At 42.8% G+C, this 23081-nt stretch overlaps 1 protein-coding gene across 3 annotated transcripts in view; it reads right to left on the reverse strand.

The window, feature by feature from the left end:
• The window catches only part of LOC129865308 (D(4) dopamine receptor-like), a 28586-nt gene extending 11297 nt beyond the window's left edge, over positions 1-17289 (reverse strand). For 2 of the 3 annotated variants that reach the window (XM_055937982.1, XM_055937984.1), the window contains exons 1-4: positions 16563-17289; positions 8597-8785; positions 3996-4327; positions 3613-3725 (exon numbers count right to left, since the gene is read on the reverse strand). In XM_055937982.1, coding sequence (XP_055793957.1) covers positions 3613-3725; positions 3996-4280 — 398 coding nt within the window. In that variant the 5' untranslated portion in view covers positions 4281-4327; positions 8597-8785; positions 16563-17289. The remainder of the gene's footprint in view (positions 1-3612; positions 3726-3995; positions 4328-8596; positions 8786-16562) is intronic. The other variant, XM_055937983.1, reaches the window with a different exon arrangement.
• Between the last annotated feature and the right edge of the window lie 5792 nt (positions 17290-23081).

A 23081-nucleotide genomic window follows, 5' to 3' on the forward strand; every position in this document is an offset into this window, starting at 1 on the left:
CAGACTACGGTTTGCAACTGCACATGGGGACAAAGATCGTACTTTTTGGAGAAATGTCCTCTGGTCTGATGAAACATAAATAGAACTGTTTGGCCATAATGACCATCGTTATGTGTGGAGGAAAAAGGGGGAGGCTTGCAAGCCGAAGAACACCATCCCAACCATGAAGCACGGGGGTGGCAGCATCATGTTGTGGGGGTGCTTTTCTGCAGGGGGGACTGGTGCACTTCACAAAATAGATGGCATCAAGAGGATGGAAAATTATGTGGATATATTGAAGCAACATCTCAAGACCTGTCAGGAAGTTAAAGCTTGGTTGCAAATGTGTCTTCCAAATGGACAATGACCCCAAGCAAACTTCCAAAGTTGTGGCAAAATGGCTAAAGGACAACAAAGTCAAGGTATTGGAGCGGCCATCACAAAGCCCTGATCTCAATCCCATAGAAAATTTGTGGGCAGAACTGAAAAAGCGTGTTCGAGCAAGGAGGCCTACAAACCTGACTCAGTTACACCAGCTCTGTCTGGAGGAATGGGCCAACATTCACCCATCTTATTGTGGGAAGCTTGTGGAAGGCTACCTGAAACGTTTGACCCAAGTTAAACTATTTAAAGGCAATGCTACCAAATACTAATTGAGTGTATGTAAACTTCTGACTCACTGGGAATGTGATGAAAGAAATAGAAGCTGAAATAAATCATTCTATCTACTATTCTACTATTATTTTGACATTTCACATTCTTAAAATAAAGTTGTGATCCTAACTGACCTAAAACAGGGAATTTTTACTAGGATTAAATGTCAGAATTGTGGAAAAACTGAGTTTAAATGTTTTTGGCTAAGGTTTACGTAAACTTCTGACTTCAACTGTACCTGCAGAGACGCGGATCAAAGCGAATGACATAGTCTACATTTAAAATACATAAATTTAACATGGAGGGGCTTCAAACAGGCCAACACAGCAGGGAAGTACTCAGAGGACATAGTGGCTGTTCTGGAAACATTTGAAAAAACTCAGTTGTTCAAAGCTGTTCTGTGGTCCTACAGGTTCAAAGTAAACTTAGATATGGAAGCACTGGAATGCCACAGATGAAGTTACAATAATATTCACCTTAATTTGTAACTCCACTCTATTCCACCCCCACAACCTGGCTCTACCCTGCTTCTCCTGTCTTATAAATACAATTCATCTCAATCTATTGATTAGATACCATGTCGTATTATTACATTGAGAAATGTAATAACACCACAATGCTATAGAACCTGTCAGACACATGAGCCGCACACCACTAGAGATATAACATTTAACTAACAGGAAGTGTGTGCTGTGTGGAACCTAATGCCCATCTTATATTTTACAGTCGGCTTGTTTTTCCTTTGCCTTAGAAACTCTCGGTCACACTAAGCCCTTAGATGTGGTTTGGGGTAGAGTCCCCTGGGTGGTTGGCGTGAGTTTTCTTCTCTCTGTTTTGAGTAATTACTGGGCATTGATGATTGAGTCGATGAGGGGTTCCAGAGCTACGGTTCCATTAGCCTCCTATAGACCACAGCCATCAGTTAGCATTCACTGTGTGATGTCTGCTAATGGTCTCGCTACACTCTTCTCACAGTCTGGCAGAATGATTTGAGGGATTACTATGAGTGACAGGGCTCGCTACAGATATTAGAAAGACATGCTGAACTTGCACGTTGGAGATATTGTTCTTGGTGTTTTTAATGACTCTCTTTGTTCCTTTCAAAAGTGGGAATAAAGAGTATACACAGGGTATTTCTTGAAGAAAGTTTTTGAAGAAAAGCTTGCATTATCAATCTTTTCCTTGTTCAAACTAATCATTCAGAGATATTGTGGTAGTTCTTTGCAATTCTTTGTTAACTCAAATCACACTGGAGACTGCCCAATGGGCACAGCATGTCATTCCAACGTGGATAATTGGGTAATATTTGGTTGACACGTCGATCAAAGACATTACCACCTATATTCACCCACTCAAAAAGACAGCCGAAAGTTAGTTGAATATCCGTTGTGTTATCCCGATGCTTTCAACCATCTAAAGGCCCAAACAAATTCCAATGCCAAACAATGTCTGATTTGTGGTTTATTTATAGAAAAGATGATTGTGTTATCACTGTGCATCGTAACCAAATGACCTGGATTGCAGTTGAGACTGCGTTAAAAGTACATGGTGCAAGTGATCAATGCCGTTCGAGATTCTGCACAGATTATTACAGAAATTGTGATCATCTCCACAGACCTGCGACGACCTATCCATGCTATTTTGATATGCACGCCTTATATGATTACATAAGAATACATTCATGGTTACAGTAACCTCAATGTGGCTATGGATGTGTTACTCATTTTAAAGTTACATTCGTTTCTAAGATAGCCTTCACTTTAGGCTATTTACTGTATTACAAATGTAATATTGAATTGTGTTTGGTTGTCAACGCAATCAAATATCAACATTATGTTCTGATTGGATAGTTCCATTTGTGCCACTAACTTAGTCTGGCTTTAATTCCAGTTTGTCTAAGTCAAAGAATAGAACAAAATAAAATCAATCTTTTAAAGCACTTTAAAGTTTGCTTTTGATTTCATCTTATTCTTTAAATTTGATTTTGGTTGAGATGGAGACGTGAATCCAACATATCAATGATTCATTTGTAGACAAACTGGAATTAAAGGCAGACTAATTCAGTGGCACAAATGGCATTAGCCAAGCAGAATATGCATCTCCTTCAAATGTTGATATTTGGTTGCGTTGACAACCAAGCACACAATTCAATACCACTAAATATCATTCAATTAGAAATCAACCAGAGCTTGAAACCCTAGGCCTGTTGTATTGTCTAATTTTTGTTGAATTCTGGGTTGAAATAAAGCGATAGCTTTTGATGTCTTTGCAAATCCTATAGCTTGTAGGCCTAAATAGCATAATTTATGATCTGGAGTGATAAGACTATGGTCACATTTTATTTACTCTGCTAAACCTACCCTTTTGTAATGACTTCGATAGCAACAGTGAATCTATTTTGTTTTTTTAAGTGGACATCTCTAAGAAATCATTCTCACGATAGCACATTGGTAATAGTCAGTGACAAATATCATAGCTGGGCTTGGTTAAAACCCTGGATGGGAGACCAAAGGGTAGCTGTAGATAGATCAATTCTCTAGTAGGAGCCAGGAAGTGCTGCCCAGCCTATAGTTTTTCTTCTTCTGATAGTGTGTATAACGTTGAAGATCTGACATTGTTTTAAAGGTACAAATGCAAGGTTTATATACAAGGTTTCCATATGTTGAAATGTGGTTACCATGAGGACATAATCCTGTTGTAGAAATGTCTCCCTCAAAACAACAGTTAATGACTTTTTTCAAATCCAATATATTTTCCACGTATATTCCACGTCACAATATGTTGACAAATTACATTGAAACAACGTTGATTCCACCAGTTTGTGCCCTGTGGATGGACATGTGGTGCTGCTATGTTTCAGAGTCCAGTGTACCGTAACTCGACAGGTTAGAGAGGGCAGGTGTGTTATTGAAAACTAGTGTGACCTGACAGCCATGTGTTACCATGGTGTCCAGGTGAAGTTGAGACAGAAGGACTCACCTGTCCACACTGATGGCACATAGGTTGAGGATGGAGGCCGTGCACAGCATGACGTCCATGGTCATCAGAGCATCACAGATGTATGTGCTCAGGGTCCAGATACCACCCAGGAACTGGGACACACAGCAACAACAACAACAACAACAACAACAACAACAACAACAACACATGGTTAACAAGTTGTCAGTCCTGTCAGCGGTGGACTTTAAACTACGACGAGACAGACAGGACAGGTAATTGAGCAAAACGACATGTATTTGGGTATGTGTACGTGTTTCTTCAATTTAAGAGGTCATGGAGGGAAAGTCAACTTGCACACACATACACACATAAATACACACAGACACACACACATACACACACACTCTCCGCTCCTCCCTCACCTCAGAGTAGACGTAGAGGGGCAGCACCAGTACAGCCAGCAGTAGGTCGGCCACAGACAGGCTGATGATGAAGTAGTTGGTGGCAGTCTTCAGGGAGCGCTCAGTGAGCACGCTCAGACACACAAGTACGTTGCCCAGGATGATGATCAGGATGAGGGGCACGCCCAGCACCAGGGCAAAGTAATTGTAATCATACTCTTCCCTCTGGCCCAGGACCAACAGCCCTCCCTCAGTCAGACCCTCTGGGGTGGCATTGCTGCTGGGTGACATCGTCACGTTGACCATGTCGATTATGGAGGCCCCGGGCTGCACTGTCGCTCTGAAGTTAACATCTAGGGAGGAGGCGAGAGGAGAGTGTTTACTGTGGAGTGTGTGTGTGTGCCTTCAGTAAGTATTCACACCCCTTGACTTTTTTTCACATTTTGTTGTGTTACAAAGTGGGATTCAAATTCATTTAATTGTATTTTTTTTATCATCAATCTATACAAAATACTCTGTAATGTCAAAGTAGAAAGAAAAATGTGAACATTTATTAAACATTTAGGAAAAATAAAACACAAATATATCTCAATTATATAAGTATTCAACACCCTGAGTCAACACTGTACATGTTAGAAACACCTTTGGCAGCGATTACAGTTGTGAATCTTTGGGTCTCATTTGGGTCTCATCAAGTCTCTAAGAGCTTTTCACACCTGAATTGTACAATATTTGCCCATTATATATATATATTTTTTATTCTTCAAGCTCTGTCAAGTTAGTTGTTGATCATCATTTGGGGCGGCATGTAACCTAGTGGTTAGCATATTGGGACAGTAACTTAAAGGTTTCTGGATCGAATCACCGAGATGACAAGGTAAAAATCTGCTGTTCTGCCCCTGAACAAGGCAGTTAACCCACTGTTCCCCGGTAGGCTGTCATTGTAAAATAAGAATTTGTTCTTAACTGACTTGCCTAGTTCAATAAATAAATAAAATAAAATTGCTAGACAGCCGTTTCCAAGTCTTGCTATAGATTTTCAAGTTGATTTAAGTCAAAACTGTAACTAGGCCACTCAGGAACATTCAATGGCATCTTGGTTAGCAAACTCCATTGTAGATTTGGCCTTATTGTCTTGCTGAAAGGTGAATTCTCTTCCAGTGTCTGTTGGAAAGCAGACTGAGCCAGGTTTTCCTCTAGGATTTTGGCTGTTCCTTGCTGTGTTACATTTATTTTTGTCCCAAAAAACTCTATAGTCCTTGCCAATGACAAGCATACCCATAACATGATGCAGCCACCACCATGCTTGAAAATACAAAGACTTCTACTCGGTGATGTGTTGTGTTGGATTTGCCCACAAAATAATACTATATATTCAGGACAAAAAGTCAATTTCTTTGCCACATTTTTTTGCAGTATTACTAAAGTGCCTTTTTCCACACGTTAATATTTTAGAATATTTGTTATTCTGTACAGCCTTCTTTTCACTCTGCCATTTAGGTTAGTGTTGTGGAGTAACTAATCCATCCTCAGTTTTCTCATATCACAACCAAACTGTTTTAAAATCATCATTGGCCTCATGGTGAAATCCCAGAGCGGTTTCCTTCCTCTCCAGCAACTGAGTTAGGAAGGACGCTTGTATCTTTGTAGTGACAGGGTGTATTGATACACCATCTGAAGCATAATTAATAACTTTACCATGCTCAAAGGGATATTCAATGTCTGTTTATTTTTTTAATTTTGAACCATCAACCAATAGGTGCCCTTCTTTGCGAGGCATTGGAAAACCTCCCTGGTCTTTGTGGTTGAATATGTGTTTGAAATTCACTGCTCGACTGAGGGACGTTACAGATACTTGTATGTGTGGGGTACAGAGATGAGGTAGTCATTCAAAATCACGTTAAACACTATTATTACACACAGAGTGAGTCCATGCAACTTATCACGTGACTTGTTAAGCACATTTGTACTCCTGAACTTATTTAGGCTTGCCATAGTAAATGGGTTAAATACTTATTGACTCAACGCATTTCAGCTTATCGTTTTTTATTCATTTGTAAACATTTCTGAAACATAATTCCACTTTGACATTATGGGGTATTGTGTGTAGGCCAGTGACACAAAATCTCAATGTAATACATTTTACATTCAGGCTGTAACACGGCAAAATGTGGAAAAAGTCAAGGGGTGTGAATACTTTCAGAAGGAAAATGACTAGGCAACAGGACATATAATAGACTGTAGCAGCAGCGTATGTGGTGTAAAGTGTGTGTGTGTGGTGTCAGTATGCATGTGTGCGAGTGTTATGTGTGTGTGGGCGTATTTAGTGTGTGTGTGGTGGGGTGTCAGTGTAAGTATGTGTGAATGTGTGGGTAGTCTAGTGTGGGTGCGTAGAGTCAGTGCAAGAGAACTAGTGCAAAAAAGGGTCTTTGCAGGTAGTCCAGGTAGCCATTTGATTAGCTATTTAGCAGTCTTGTTTAGTAGTCTTGTGGGTAGAAGCTGTTCATGGTCCTGTTGGTTCCAGACTTGCTGCACTGGTACTGCTTGCCGTGAGGTAGCAGAGAGAACAGTCTATGGTTTGGGTGGCTGGAGTCTTTGACAATTATTTGGGCCTTTCTCTGACACCCCCTGGTATAGAAGTCCTGGATGGCAGAGAGCTCGGCCCCAGTGATGTACTGGGCAGCTTGTTGTCGGATGCCTTGCAGTTGCCGTACCAAGCGGTGATGCGGCCAGTCTACAGGGAGGAGGTGAGGGCCCTCGGAGTGTGGTGTCAGGAAAATAACCTCACACTCAACGTCAACAAAACAAAGGAGATGATTGTGGACTTCCGGAAACAGCAGAGGGAGCAGCCCCCTATCCACATCGACGGGACAGTAGTGGAGAAGGTAATAAGTTTTAAGTTCCTCGGCGTACACATCACGGACAAACTGAATTAGCCACCCACACAGACAGCGTTGTGAAGAAGGCGCAGCAGCGCCTATTCAACCTCAGGAGGCTGAATAAATTCGGCTTGTCACCAAAAGCACTCACAAACTTCTACAGATGCACAATCGAGAGCATCCTGCCGGGCTGTATCACCGCCTGGTACGGCAACTGCTCCGCCCACAACCGTAAGGCTCTCCAGAGGGTAGTGAGGTCTGCACAACGCATCACTAGTGGCAAACTACCTGCCCTCCAGAACACCTACAGCACCCGATGTCACAGGAAGGCCATAAAGATCATCAAGGACAACAACCACCCGAGCCACTGTCTGTTCACCCCGCTATCGTCCAGAAGGCGAGGTCAGTACAGGTGCATCAAAGCAGGGACCGAGAGACTGAAAAACAGCTTCTATCTCAAGGCCTTCAGACTGTTAAACAGCCACCACTAACATTGAGTGGCTGTTGCCAACATACTGACTCAACTCCAGCTCACTTTAATAATGGGAATTGATGGGAATTGATCAAAGATGTATCAATAGCCACTTTAAACAATGCCACTTAATATAATGTATATGTATATACTGTACTCTATATCATCTACTGCATCTTGCCATCTTTATGTAATACATGTATCACTAGCCACTTTAAACTATGCCACTTTTATGTTTACATACCCTACATTACTCATCTCATATGTATATACTGTACTCGATACCATCTACTGCATCTTGCCTATGCCGTTCTGTACCATCACTTATTCATTTATCCATTTACACTAGTGTGTATAAGGTAGTAGTTGTGGAATTGTTAGGTTAGATTACTCGTTGGTTATTACTGCATTGTCAGAACTAGAAGCACAAGCATTTCGCTACACTCGCATTAACATCTGCTAACCATGTGTATGTGACAAATAAAAATGGATTTGATTTGATTTGAAGATGCTCTCAATGGTGCAGCTGTGGAGCTTTTGAGGATCTGAGGGTCTATGCCAAATCTGTTCAGGCCTACTGAGGGGGAAGGGGTCCTGTTGTGCCCTCTTCACAACTGTGTGGGTGTGTGTGACCATGTTCATTCTTTAGTGCTCGCCCCTTTATTTCCTGTATTCCACGATCAGCTCCTTTGTCTTGCTGACGTTAAGGGAGAGGTTGTTGTCCTGGCACCACACTGTCAGGTCTCTGACCTCCTCTTTTTTGGCTTCCTCGTTGTTATTAATCCTTCCACCATTGTGTCAACAGCAAACTTGATGATGAGGTGGGAGTCTTGCACGGCCAAGCAGTCGTGGGTGAACAGGGACTACAGGAGGGGACTAAGCACACACCCCTGAGGGGCCATCGTGTTGCTGGTCAGAGTGGCGGATGTGTTGTAACATTTCAGTGAAGACACTTGCCAGCTGATCAGCGCATGCTCTGAGTACGCATCCGGGTATTCCGTCTGGCCCCGTGGCCTTGCTAATGTTAACCTGTTTATTGGTCTTACCCACATGTAATCTGTGATAGTGTGCAAGTCCTGCCACATCTGTCGAGCGTCAGAGCTGCCGTAGTAGGATTCGATCTTAGTTCTGTATTGACGTTTTGCCTGTTTGATGGCTCGTGAGAGAGAGAGAGGGGAGCGTGCGTGTGTGTGCATGCAAATCATGTCCATCAATACAGAAGGAAGTGTATAATCACATCACTCCCTCACAACCCTGACAGATGTTCATACCTTGATGAAGTGAGGCCGGGAGAGGCGCAGAGCGGGATGTGTGTCCTGACCACTGATTCTAGACACAGTGTGTTTAGCGTGTGTGTGTCAGCCAACTGCTTCCCCTCGCTGAGACCCGTGACAGCCATGTTTTTATAGAGATGACTCTTCAGTCGTGCTCATCTCCCTGAGTAACATCACAGATCACACCTGCCAGGGAAGAGGAAGAGGTGGGATGTAAAAAAAAAGAAAAACACATTTTCTTTAACCCGCTTCTGCTGCAACTCAGTAGCCCATAGTGACCTCTGCTATTTTTCATCCAAAGTGATGGTACAGTAGGCATCTGTGTTTTTACATCAGTGCGGGTTAAAGGAAAACTCCACCCAGAAACTGTTGGTGTTTGTTTCATTAGTCTATTGTTGATATATTCCCAAACTGTTTTGCATGTCAGCAATCAAGTTTTCAAGATATGTAGCTTTCAAAATACAGAAATCTGGCCCGTTTGACGAGGAAAGCTTATTACTATTCCCTCTTTCGTGGCATATTTTTAACTCTAGCTATAATTCAGATGTCATCATATGCAGCCTCCCTCCCTGTCTAATTGTTGTTTTGCACGTGTTGCTGAAACACACATCTTGTTTTCCCACAGTCTCCCCACTGAGCGTGCTCCAGATCAGCGCAGTTTTTCCTGTGATATGGAACTGTCTTTTTCTCCGCGGCAACAGGTGAGGGTTGCCATGACACCCATGAGAGCTCGCACAAGCTACAAAAAGACCCACTCGAACTGTTCCAGCTCATTTCACTTGTATAGATGAGATATGAAAGCAGTGGTTTTTGTTTATCCAATTTTGGAGTGGTTGGGTCTAGTTTTGATTTACCTTTGTTTGTTGAGTTGTCAATTAATGTGACTTCAATGTGAAATCAACAAACAATGTCCCATGTCATTAGATTTAGGTGAGAAGTTGGGTGAAAAAAGCATGAAATTCTCTTACGTTAATTACTTTTTGCAAATCCAATCAGTTTTCCACATTGATTCAACGTCAACACATTTTTTTTTTTTTATGATGTGGAAAAAAACATTGATTCAAACCGTTTTTGCCCAATAGGTTGACACATTATGTACAAATAGAGTTTGTCATGTTCTGTGTGCCTATGGTTCTGGTCCAAAAAGGATTTTCTTCTCACATCTGGGCAGTCCAGATGCATTCATTGGTGATCATATTGATGATGTTCCTTTCTCAGCGATCTCTTCCAGATAATAGCCACAGGTTGCCAAATAGAAGCGTTTGTCCCAAGCAGAGACAGATTGCTTGTTTTGAATTTGATCTGTAGTGTAAATTTGAATTGTGATCTGGAAGGGTGTTCAAGCTCACTGCTGTGTTTAATATCTCGGTTAAATTCTAAAGAGCAATCCGAACGAAAGCAAACGAACACACGCATGCACACAAGCACATTGCATAGGCCTGCTGTGTAGCAGGTAATTTGTCTGCGTGGTCGGCGGCCTCGGCGTCCCGCCGTAAATGTCAAACCAAGCGGGAGCTTGCAGATCAACAAGAGTGGCTCAAAGGGGAAAAAACAAGAGAGAGAAATAAAGTGGGAGTTATTGAGGTTTATCAGATCAGATGGAATGGACTGAAGAAGCAGAGCGAAGACGTGGATAGCCATCATCACTCAACCCCACATCTCCCCTGGGCAAACCCACTCTGCAGTGCACAAAACAACACACTGGGCAAAAATGTGTTGAATCAATGTTGTTTCCACGTCATTTCAACCCCCCAAAAATATATGTGATGTTGAATCAATTTGTAAAACTGATTAGATTTGGAAAAAGTGATCAACATAAGGGCATTTCATATTTTTTTTACCCAACTTTTAACCTAAATCCAATGCCATTGTGACGTTTTTTTATTGATTTCACGTTGAATTCATGTTAGATTGACAGCTCAACCAAATGTAAATAAAAACTAGACATTGAACTGATGTCTGTGCCCAGTCGGAAAACCCAATAGTCAAAGCAACTTTCCTCCCTCTCACTCTGTCTGTCATCTGTCTGTCAGGCTGTCAGAGTTGGGCATTGTTCGGCTCCAATTCCTGTTTAATTTGCCTTGGGATTTCTCTGGAAGTGCCATTACAGCCCAACTGTGATGAATTACCTACCAAAATCCCACTATCAAGGTGAATAGTCTCAGGTGAATTTTGTCGGGAGAACTAGACTTACATGAAAATGCATTACAGTAGCGGCTACTGAGGAACCTATTGGTAGATTTTCACTTCTGCTGCCCTCATTTAAACAGCAAATATTTTAGATAACCATAAAACTGCTTGTTGTGTTACCGTAATTTTGTTACGTTGAATCTCTGCATTCATACCCTGTCAAAAAAAGTTGCACATACATTATTTTTTAATGTAGGTTAAGTATTGTTTTGTTGCAAGTTTCAAGTATTTCCTTGCAGATACTGTGATTGTGACCGGAAAGGGTTAACTACAGTACCAATGGTACATACTGTAGGAGGTGTGAACGTCTTTCCACTGGCATTGTGTGTATCTGTATTACTGTATGTGTGAACTTTTAGAGAGAGGTCATACAAGGATACCTATTCTATTCTCTCTCCCAGCTATTGTTCAGGGATGCTGTTCGGTGATGCTGATTTTTTTTCTCCCTCTCTGTAAGAAAATACATTACGCAACCACAGCTACTCCCCCACACCTCTGGACAGGCCAACATGATCACCGACACACCTCAACATAGCCCCTGACCATTGCAGTCATTTTAGTCAACGGCTCTAATCCATGGTGGATATTCTTCTTAAAAAGGAACAATGGAATGCTGTAATTATATACCTCCACTTTGCACCTTCACATTACATGACAGCCACTGATGAGTGGTGCTCATAGGGCTTAGGTTGATGTTCTGATGCTGTTTGTGGTTTGTCATCAATAATGGATGATGGTGCGTTTCTGCCCAAGCCAGCTCTTTATTCTGCTAGTTGCCAATTATGATGTTAGAGGGGGGCCAGTGCACAGACAGACTGTCACCCTGGGCGGGTCAGCAAAACATCCCTTGGGTTGGAGAGTGGAAGAGAATTGTGTGCGGGAGTTGGCGGATGTGTGTATGTGTGTGTGTGTGTGTGTGTGTGTGTGTGTGTGTGTGTGTGTGTGTGTGTGTGTGTGTGTGTGTGTGTGTGTGTGTGTGTGTGTGTGTGTGTGTGTGTGTGTGTGTGTGTGTGTGTGTGTGTGTGTGTGTGTGTGTGTTTATGTGTGTGTGTGTGTGTGTGTGTTTATGTGTGTGTGTGTGTGTGTGTGTTTATGTGTGTGTGTGGGGGGGTAAACATTCAGCAGAGCACCATTAAATCACCCGCCAGCTTTGCCCATAGCACAGAGAGAGGGAGTGAGAGGGGGCAGAGAGAGGAAAAGAGGGCAAGAGAGAAAGAGGGATGCACTGAAACAGAAAGAGGGAAGCGATAGGGTACGGGAGAGGAGGAAAAGAGTGAAAGCAATGAAGAGAGATGTATAAGCGAGAAATCGAGCAGCCTAGACAGCAGAATATAGATATACGCCTTATGTTGCTGAATGTCAATTTGTTTTCCTACCGAAGCCTAGCCTGAAACCTTTTCTGGCTGCCAAATTTTGACAGCAGACGCTGCTTATTAAGAAGGTGTTTTTAGCTGTGTCTGAGATATACTTGAACAGGAGACAGCCTGAAACATTTCCTTTTGTCTTGCTTAAATGCCTTTACAAAGATTTTTTACAGCATTTCTGTTCACAGAAGCCATCAGTGCTGGGCCAGAGAGCATGCTGGGACACACTAGAGACAACAATAGCAGATGGGGCAAGGAGCTGTCGGAATTAGAAAACAGAAACAGACATGCTGGGGTCAGATGTGCGTGCGTGAGTAGTCGATGTGTGTGTTTGCTTGTCTGTGTCTGTGTGTGTGTGTTTGTTGTGTGTGTGCGTACATCCGTGTGGGGGTTAACAGTATGTACAGAAAGATAACAACTGCAAGCCAAGATAACTACCCTTCTCCCGGTTTTCACCGTTCCCACCAGTCAGTCCAAATAATGGTTATCCTCTGTTTGCATGCTCTTGTACAGTGTGTTGAACTGTCAATTAGCCAGGCGGGACCACAGGCGACAGCTAACATGGAGACTACATAATGACTATTGGGAGAGGAGGATAGCGTGATTGTCAGCTTGGGTGTTTGTATTGACTCCTGGGACAAGATGTTTTTCCACACGCTAAGTTTGGTCTCGCACAAAGAAGAAGAAGAATACAACATCGTATTTAAAGCATATTTCTGTGGGATAATCGTTTTATGTTGCAGATGTGTGTACGCGTAATGTGTTAGCTTCCTGTCAACACTAATTAGCTCATATGCGGCTGGAATGGACTTGGAATGGAGTGTGTATGACGTGTGTTTGCCTATGTATGTGCACATCTCCATACCAGTACCATACCCCCAGGAGTATTGACCTCTATTTGCCCTCTATCTCTCGCTCTCTCTCTCTGTCTCTCGCCCTCCCCCGACCCTTTCCCTCCAATATCAATATTTTCCTTTCCTTTCATTGATCCTATCCCTGTTTTTTTTTCTCACCCCCTCTCTCTGTGGTCTCTCTCGTATCCCTTTTTTCTGTCTCTCTCTTCCCCTTTCTCTTCTCTCCCACTCTCTCTCTGCTCCACGAGGGATTTCTCTGCTTTCATCCATAGCTGCTGCTCCTGCCGCGCTCTGTCGGGCCGTGGCTGACCGAGTGGCCGTCGTCCAGCACCACTCGTCACAGTCCACACCACCACTTGTGCTGCTGCTGCCATTTATCAAACACGTCACCCTTGCCGAACAACCCGCGAAAATCAAAACATTTACATCATCAGCCTACTGTGGTGTGATGTCTGCCGGTCAGTATTAGGCTGTCTTTTAGTACTACTGTAGCGGCAACAGCTGGACACGTGTGTCTCTCCGGTCTCCACACACAGACGACGAGCCGGTCGGTATCCTAGAAACGTCCTTTGTCATAACGACGATGCTGATCCGGGGCCTCGGATTTAATTTACTTGGCTAATGAGCTGCCTGTCGTTTTGCATGAGTCGAGGAACCATTTGCATCCTCATGGGTCTGTGAGAGATTTATTGAGAGATGATTTCTCCACGATATATAAATGTCATTTCTCTGTCCATGCCAAATGATGCGGGGCCACAGATGTTGTGAAAGTGTCTGCAACAGGTGGCAAACGCTCAAATAAAACCTAATAGCATAATGTGCAGCATGTATCAGCCAGTCAGTCTGAATACAGGGCATGGTCTGTTTCAGTGGAGGCTGGTGAGGGGAGGACAGCTCATAGTTATGGCCGGAATGGAGTTAATGGAATGGTATCAAACACATTGCATAGAAACAATGTGTTTGATATGTGTTTAATACTGTTCCGTTCATTTAATTCCAACCATTACAATGAGCCACCAAACCAGCCACAACAGGTCTGTGTCCCAGTAGCCTCATTACCTCATCCTCCATCCTTCCCTGCTAGCCTAGATCTGACAGGTCTTCTTGGAGAAAGGTGTAAGTTCTATATATGACTCATAAAATATATATATACATATCTGGTTATATTTTCATCTATCAATAGTCGTGAATGGAAGATAGAGTTTGTAAGGGGTATCTGACAGGGAATATCTGTTTAGGAATGTAATAGAGCGTGGCTTGATTGAATCTTGACTTGGAGGCTGCATGCATACCAATGATCCCAGGAATAGCATGTAAGTTGGTGGTGCACCTCCCATTGATTCTGAAATGATCGTGTTCATCAAAACGATTGCAAACCAGACGGCGGGCGGGCATATTAGGATGCTCGGGTGCTCTAAAACTAACATGTAGCTCGCCTGCCATATGGATTTATAGAGGGCTTAATCTGAGTGTTTCTTAAAGATGTGTCCCAAATGGCACCATATTCCCTATAAAGTGCAGGACTGGTCAAAAGGAGTGCACTACATAGGGAATAGGGTGCCATTTGAGATGTAACAACACTTTCTCTACTCTTCCTTCCATGAAGGTTTAAATTGGACAGGGTCGTGGCAGGTGATGGATGATTAACGAATATAAACACATGGTTGTCAAAGGGTGGGTCAGGGAAGTAATTTCACACCTGAGACAGTTAAAGAGAGCAGCACAGTGTGGTGCCTTGGGAAGCTAATAGAAGTTAAAGCTTGTCTAAGGAAGAAAGTTGTTTTATCTTTTGTTTACTGCTCATTAAAGGTGCTGGTGTCGAATTATGTGTAGTTTATGTAACCTGGGTAGTCTTTTCCATTAAAAGCACTGCTGTTTTCCAGGGTGTGCCATCTGTCAGTTTCATTGACGGCTCTATATAGTCTACTGACAGTCTGACAGATAAGAAATTAAATCTTACTTTGTGTTTATCAATATCCCCCCAAAATGCACTGAACGGAATGGAATTTTTTCTCTCTATTTGTCTCTATTTGTCCCTCTCTCTCTTTCTTTTTATCGTCCTCACTTTTGTCCGTCTCTGTACACCTCTCTCCCTCTCTCTCTGGATGCTGAGGGACCATCACTTGCTTAATTAGTCATGATTTGCCTGAAGCCTCTGTGATTGGCTCTTTTATGTTTTTATTGCCCTTTAACTGTGTTTTTGCTAACCACCTGTCCTGGCCCATGTTATCGCTCCATATCCATTGCACATGTGCTCACCAGTTGTGGCTGACACAAGGTCTTTATCCTTGTGTTGGAGCCCATCCAGAGCTCACCAGACGGGGCTGGGTGGTGTTTGGTGGTGGCCTGGGTGGTGGAGGGTCCAAATTAAGCCCCCGAAGCCGCTGCGACCAACTGTGCCAACAGCTGCTTACTAGGAAGGGTGGTGGCGTTGGGTTTAGAGAAGATAGCAACGGAGCCAGGACTGTATTAACAAGAGGTTATGATACTGCGTATGCCCTACACGTGGCTGTGCTGTAGTGTGTAGCAGGAGGCAGTAGGAGTACGCCATGGTAGAGTGTTTCAGTAGGGTAGAGTCTCTTGGTTTCTTAGAAATGGAAATACTGAGATATAATTGGGATGCTGGTCTTTTTCACCCCTCACACTAATAGAGCACAACTGTTCTATGAATTACGTTTCTGCGTGGAGTGATTCTGTAATTGTCTGGGCAGTACTAAATGAGTAACTGCGGGTTTTCGATGGCTTTAAGGCTCTGTGGTTATTTCCTTTTGGGCACCATGACACCCTGGGGGGATCTTATCTCACAGACATAATCTGACACTACCCCCCCCCCCCCCCCCCCCATCCCCTCAAGTCTCACTGGCTGGTCAGAGGAGGCCAGTAGTGCGCTGTCTTATTGGTCGAAGGCTACATTTATGCACTCTTCACAGATATGTGTGAGGGTTCAAATAAACTACAGGAATATAACGTCAACAGACCCTGTTAAGGTCGTGCTTTCTGATCACATCCGATCAGAAAGCACTACCACTTAAAGGTAACACAAAACATGGATGGTCAAGCGAATGGAAATTTGACACCCTAGCTTTTGAAAATTGTTATTCGTTTTAATTTAATGAAGCTGGTGTATTTTGATGTCAAACTCGACGGTTGATTAGAGATTGTCTTGATACTAATCATGCCTGATCTGTTTTGATTAAGAAAGTAATTATAGTCATTATAAATTCTCTTTAATATGACAGTCTTTGAAATGTTATTTCTTCTGGTATACCAATAGTGTGCTTTTTCTATTTTTAAAACTCAAATTAGTTGTTTATTACTGTAGAACATTTGGATATAACAACCATTTTATGTATAATTATACAGAATCATATCACCATTTTCCAATAACCATTTTCACCATTATATGCAGATCTTTTTATTAAGACTTTTTTTTCATGTTTATATCAATTACACTATTTGTTAATGGTATTCGAGGACTTGAATTTCTAACAAGAGTAGAACATTCCAAAAACACAGAATAAAAAATATAGCACAAAAGGCAAAAAAGGTACTCACATCTACATCAAGCCTTTGACCCCATAAAGTCTATCAATCCTGTTATCACCATCACTCCGAGGTTCCCAGTCCAAACTATCTCAGTCAGCCCTGATGTTGTCTGCTCCGCATGCTTTCCTTCTCCTCAGCTCCACAAAACTGTCCTTCAACAGCTGTTTTCCCCCTCGCTCCGCCACACACTCACACTACTCCATCTCCTCCTGCGCTGCAACTGTATAGAGTTTTACAATTGATGAGCCATCTGTCTGAAGTGAACGTCCACGACTGAGGTGTCAGAAACTTGTCCCCTGCCTTCACATCTATGATATGACACAACGTGACTAAGCCCATATCATCTCCCCTTTTCAAAGACTCCGCCACAGAGAGTGTGCTAGAACTCAAACTCTCTCCTCTCACTCTCTAAACGTATCTCTGTCTCGCTCTCTCTCTCTTTCCCTCTCTCTCTCTATTTGTCTCTCCCTATTTGTCCCTCTCTCTCTTTCTTTTTATCGTCCTCACTTTTGTCCGTCTCTGTACACCTCTCTCCCTCTCTCTCTCTATTTGTCTCTCTCTATTTGTCCCTCTCTCTCTTTCTTTTTATCGTCCTCACTTTTGTCCGTCTCTGTACACCTCTCTCCCTCTCGCTCTGGATGATGAGGGACCATCACTTGCTTAATTAGTCATGATTTGCCTGAAGCCTCTGTGATTGGTTAACAGTTAAAGGCTGCTGTGCACCCCTCGCCGCTTCCTTTACTCTCACAGAACAGCTGCTGCCCTATCACTGGGTCTCGGCTATGTTCTGACTCCACCCTTCTCTTACTGCAGCTGCACCTGAATCAGCGCTTCAGGGCTTCATGCCAGCTACAGAAATAGAGCTCGTAAAATAGACATGGTTCTATATTCTATTTGATTTTCCATGGAACCAACCATAGAAAGCGAATGACACGTATATCTCAACGAGTCTCACCAATATGACAGCTTAATAGAACTGGCTTTAAGTGTGAGCATTTTAAGAGTGAGTAACACTTGCCTGTCACTCACTCTGATCTACCCTCAGGAGAGTAGTGCGTTTGTACTCAGCTCATTGAAATCAGGATTACTCAACGTTATGGTGATGGGAAAACCAGAGAGTTCTTGAAAACATGTATACAGCTGTATGCTCATTCATTTTCAGGAGTGTAGTTGATAGTAAACTGTACATAAAGTGTGTGTGTGGTTATTATTGACTAGTATATACAGTTGATGTCAGGAGTTCACATACACTTAGGTTGGAGTCATTAAAACTCGTTTTTCAACCACTCCACAAATTTCTTGTTAAAATATCGTTTTGGCAAGTCGGTTAGGACATCTACTTTGTGCATGACACAAGTCATTTTTCCAACAATTGTTTACAGACAGATTATTTCACTTATAATTCACTGTATCACAATTCCAGTGGGTCAGAAGTTTACATACACAAAGTTGACTGTGCCTTTAAACAGCTTGGAAAATTCCAGAAAATTATGTCATGGCTTTAGATGCTTCTGATAGGCTAATGGACATAATTTGAGTCAATTGGAGGTGTACCTGTGGATGTATTTCAAGGCCTGCCTTCAAACTCAGTGCCTCTTTGCTTGACATCATGGGGAAATCAAAAGAAATCAGCCAAGACCTCAGAAAAAAAATGTGTAGACCTCCACAAGTCTGGTTCATCCTTGGGAGCAATTTCCAAGCGCCTGAAGGTACCACTTTCATCTGTACAATCTGTACAACCATGGGACCACACAGTCATCATATCGCTCAGGAAGGAGACGCATTCTGTCTCCTAGAGATGAACGTACTTTGGTGTGAAAAGTGCAAATCAATCTCAGAACAACAGCAAAGGACCTTGTGAAGATGCTGGAGGAAACAGGTACAAAAGTATCTATATCCACAGTAAAACGAGTCCTGTATCGACATAACCTGAAAGGCCGCTGAGCAAGGAAGAAGCCACTGCTCCAAAACCGCCATGAAAAAATCCAGGCTAAGGTTTGCAACTGCACATGGGGACAAAGATCGTACTTTTTGGAGAAATGTCCACTGGTCTGATGAAACAAAAATAGAACTGTTTGGCCATAATGACCATCGTTATGTTTGGAGGAAAAAGGGGGAGGCTTGCAAGCCCGAAGAACACCATCCCAACCGTGAAGCACGGGGGTGGCAGCATCATGTTGTGGGGGTGCTTTGCTGCAGGAGGGACTGGTGCACTTTACAAAATAGATGGCATCAAGAGGATGGAAAATGATGTGGATATATTAAAGCAACATTTCAAGACATCAGTCAGGAAGTTAAAGCTTGGTCGCAAATGGGCCATCCAAATGGACAATGACACCAAGCATGCTTCCAAAGTTGTGGCAAAATGGCTTAAGGACAACAAAGTCAAGGTATTGGAGTGGCCATCACAAAGTCCTGACCTCAATCCCATAGAAAATGTGTGGGCAGAACTGAAAAAGCGTGTGCGAGCAAGGAGGCCTACAAACCTGACTGAGTTATATGTCAGGAATTGTGAAAATTGAGTTTAAATGTATTTTGCTAAGGTGTATGTAAACTTCTGACTTCAACTGTATTGACGTTAGAGGGGGTTGCAACCTTATCTCGTGACACAGCCATGCATGTGTGAAATGGACTTGGGAAAGGGTGTTAAACATTTTGGCCTCTCCAGCCCCTGGATGTCCAGTACTCCAAGCAGACAGAAATAAAGCAAGGAGTCTGCTCTGATGCTTGTAGGAAGACCTGGAGAGAGGAAAAACAGCACACTGAGAAACGCCAGCAAAATCATTTACAGGTTGATAACCTAACCTTTCCCTGGCTGCCTTGGTCAGACCTGATGGAATGTGGAATTGGTATTTGGTATTTGATTAGGATCCCCATTAGCTGTTGCGATAGCAGCAGCTACTCTTCCTGGGGTCCACACAAAACATGAAACATGACATAATGCAGGACATTAATAGATAAGGACAGAACTACATACATTTAAAACATGGAAAATATAACTAAAAGGTTCTATACTGACTCAACACTGAGAAAAAAACACAGAGAGACCTACTATTCTAGGCCTACATGTATTATTTAGATTTTCTTACATTAAATTTACATTCAGTAGGATCTATCAGTGCAGACACATAAAATATTTAGGTAAAATAGGAGAGAGGTGTTGTGCTGTGAGGTGTTGCTTCATCTGTTTTTTAAAGCCAGGTTTGCTGTTCACTTGAGCAATGTGAGATGGGAGTTCCGTGCAATCACGGCTCTATATATGTCACGATTGTCGTCGAGAGAAGGAGAGGAGGACCAAGGTGCAGCGTGGTAAGTGTTCATTATTATAATAAACAACTGTACACTGAACAAAACAACAAAAACGACAAACGAACAGTCCTGTAAGGTGACGGAAAACACTAAACAGAAAATAATCACCCACAACTCAAAATGGGAAAACAGGCTACCTAAGTATAGCTCCCAATCAGAAACAACGATAGACAGCTGCCTCTGATTGGGAACCACACCAGGCCAAACACATAGAATCACAACAACATAGAAAAAATAACATAGACCGCCCACCCTAGTCACACCCTGGCCTAACCAAAATAGAGAATAAAAAGCCTCTCTATAGCCAGGGCATGACAATATAATACTGTATGTTTTCTTGAATTCGTTCTGGATTTGGGGACTGTGACAAGACCCCTGGTAACATGTCTGGTAAGGTAAGTGGGTGTGTCAGTGCTGTGTGTAAGTTGACTATGCAAACAATTTGGAATTTTCAACACATTGTTTCTTCTGAAAAGCTTCAACCTGGCCTTGGAATGCAATCACACAGCTAATTCTGGAGTCAGACTTTCCTTGGACGTGTCAGGTAGGCTCAGACGCCGCTTCCTGAGATTACGCTGTGAGGGAGTAGCCACACTGCATGTCATTGTAGAGCACCGTGACAGAGGGAAATTAGAACTGTGACACGTTGTCTCTTCTGACCCCTTGCCCCCCGTGTGGCTCGCGGGTCTGCTTATCCCCATCCATACACACACATGCAGTCACAGCTGGCCCTAGCCTTTTGGGGTTCCTAAGTGAAACGTTGTTGGGGGGCTCCTCCCACCTTGCAAACACAACATTTTAGCGGTCCCCCTCTTGACAGCGGAAAGAAAAAAGTTTTCGAGTACTTTTTCCCATTTGCCATGAGGCATAGTTTTAAAGCAAGATTTCTGCAATGCTACACATTTTGCCATGGGCCAGAGAGAAGATGTTGAAATTGTATTACTAATTTCATGCAATTGTAAAAATAAAAAATAAATCCACGGGGCAGAGTGAGAGAGACGAACACAATCAATGGGGGCACCCTTGTAGGTAATTTAAACCATGATTACTACAAATTCAGATAACTGGCTAGACTAACTTACCAATCTTAAAAATGTTAGCTGACATGGGTTAATTGAATGACAGTCGGTGACTAACATCACAAGAGAGAAACTGCTGACGCACAACCAAATTTCTACTAGTCTAACTCTCAACTTCCGGGACCCCGACATAGTTTTGGGAAATTGATCCACGGGCCTACAAAATGGGGGTTGATCATCCCCGCTCTAGGTGATGGCTTTTCTGTAGATAAGACAGTTCTTTGAATTTAATTAAACTGGGAGCTGTTCTGATTGAAGTCACGTTGCAGTACTCCAGGATGCCTTCATAAGTCTGGAAAAGTGTAGAATGTAAGGTTACAGTGACATTACATTGGAAGGTAGTGGAAGGTTACAGTGACATTATATTGGAAGGTAGAAAAAGGTTACAGTGACAGGAAGGTTACAGTGAGTTCTATGATTTTGAGTTATTCTGTGTGTGTGTGAGTACCTAATGTTCGCTCTCAGGGAGAGTTCGCCCAGTTCTGTTCTGTGTCAGACGAACGTATAGTGTCCTCTCTACTTGCCGTGTGTTGGGTCATGGTCTGGTTTTTGATTGGTCTGTGTGTTTGTAGCTCTGACTACACAGTGGATGTGTCTCAAATGGCACATTGTTCTCTATAGTATACGGTGTTGCTGGCCCGGCAGCTGCTCACAAGCCAAGGGGGAGACCAATAGTTTAATTAGACTTCAAACAGCAGCTCCTGTTCCTTCTTTGATCTCTGGTTTGGAAGGATAACGTGTGATGATGAATGTGTGCCAGAGTGTCTCTATCACAGCACAAGGCTGCAAGGGGGCCATGTTACACGTGTGCGTCGCTGCCGTTTACATGTTTAAGGTTTAATTAGCGAGGAAGAAGGAGAGAGAAGAAGTAAAAGTGACGGGCAAGTGTGTTTGATCTGTTAAATCAACTCCTGCCCTTCTAAAGAGCTCTGCTTTTGAATTGACAGATGGGGCGATGAGCAGGGTTCGTGCGACTACTTGTAAATGTAAACTGTATGTGGGAAGGAGTTGAGAGCGAAGACCTTGCACAGCTGCGAAATGCTCATCCACCTCTGTCCCCATCCTCCTGCGGACCCCCCCCCCCCCCCCCCCCCACACACACACATACACAGACAGGAGAGCTGAGTCTCAGAGCCCTCCTCTTCCTCCACCTCTTCACTCACCCGTTTTATCTCTCCGCTTCAGCCATTTCCACAGAGATTGCCTGTATTTGGCTTGCTCCATTGCTCTCTATCGTCTGTCTGTTTGCCTCTGTCCTGGCTTCCTGCCTCGGTTTCTTTCCAGAATAATTAGTTTTGCCCGCTCCACAGACAGCTATATCAGTCCGCTAATACAGGACTAGTAAAGGCCCAGTGCACTACTTTTGGTGAGAAATAGTTTTTTTAAATAAATATGTACAGTATATAGAAACAAATAAATAGGGTGTGCTGCAGCAACCTCAGCACCCCTACTTCCCACGGCTATGACCATACCCTCTTCAAAGGCACTTAAATATTTTGTCTTGCCCATTCACCCTCTGAATGGCACACGTACACAATCCATGTCTCAATTGTCTCAAGGCTTAACAATCCTTCTTTAACCCGTCTCCTCCCCTTCATCTACACTGATTGAAGTGGATTTAACAAGTGACATCAATAAGGGATCAAATCTTTCACCTGGATTCACCTGGTCAGTCTGTCATGGAAAAAGCAGGTGTTCATAATGTTTTGTACACTCTGTATAACGCTACAGTTTTTGACAAAACCATCAGTTGAGTTGAAAATGCGATGGAAACCCATTTCACACCTTTTTTTTTTTTACCGGTACATGGGAATTTAACTGCAAAAGTTTATTTTAATGTGCACTACGCCATCACGCACAGCTTTTTATCCACAATAAATAATTTTGATGGAAACACATCTCTGGGGGGAAAATGTGCGTTCAGTTTTATGCAGATTTTTGAATATTTGCATGAAAATCTGTCGCCGATCAAAGGGAAACATAGCTAATGTGTGTCTTTTTCCTTTTCTAGTTCTCTGCCTGGGTCCCTTGATGGTTGTCATAGTTTCTGTTTTAGACATTTTCTCTCCCGTCCTTTGCTGCCCATACTTTCTTTTTCAATATCTGTGTCTACGTCTCTTTTCCCACATATTTTGTTTCT

This window comes from Salvelinus fontinalis, chromosome 11 (genome assembly GCF_029448725.1).
Source record: "Salvelinus fontinalis isolate EN_2023a chromosome 11, ASM2944872v1, whole genome shotgun sequence".
Classification (NCBI taxonomy): domain Eukaryota; kingdom Metazoa; phylum Chordata; class Actinopteri; order Salmoniformes; family Salmonidae; genus Salvelinus; species Salvelinus fontinalis.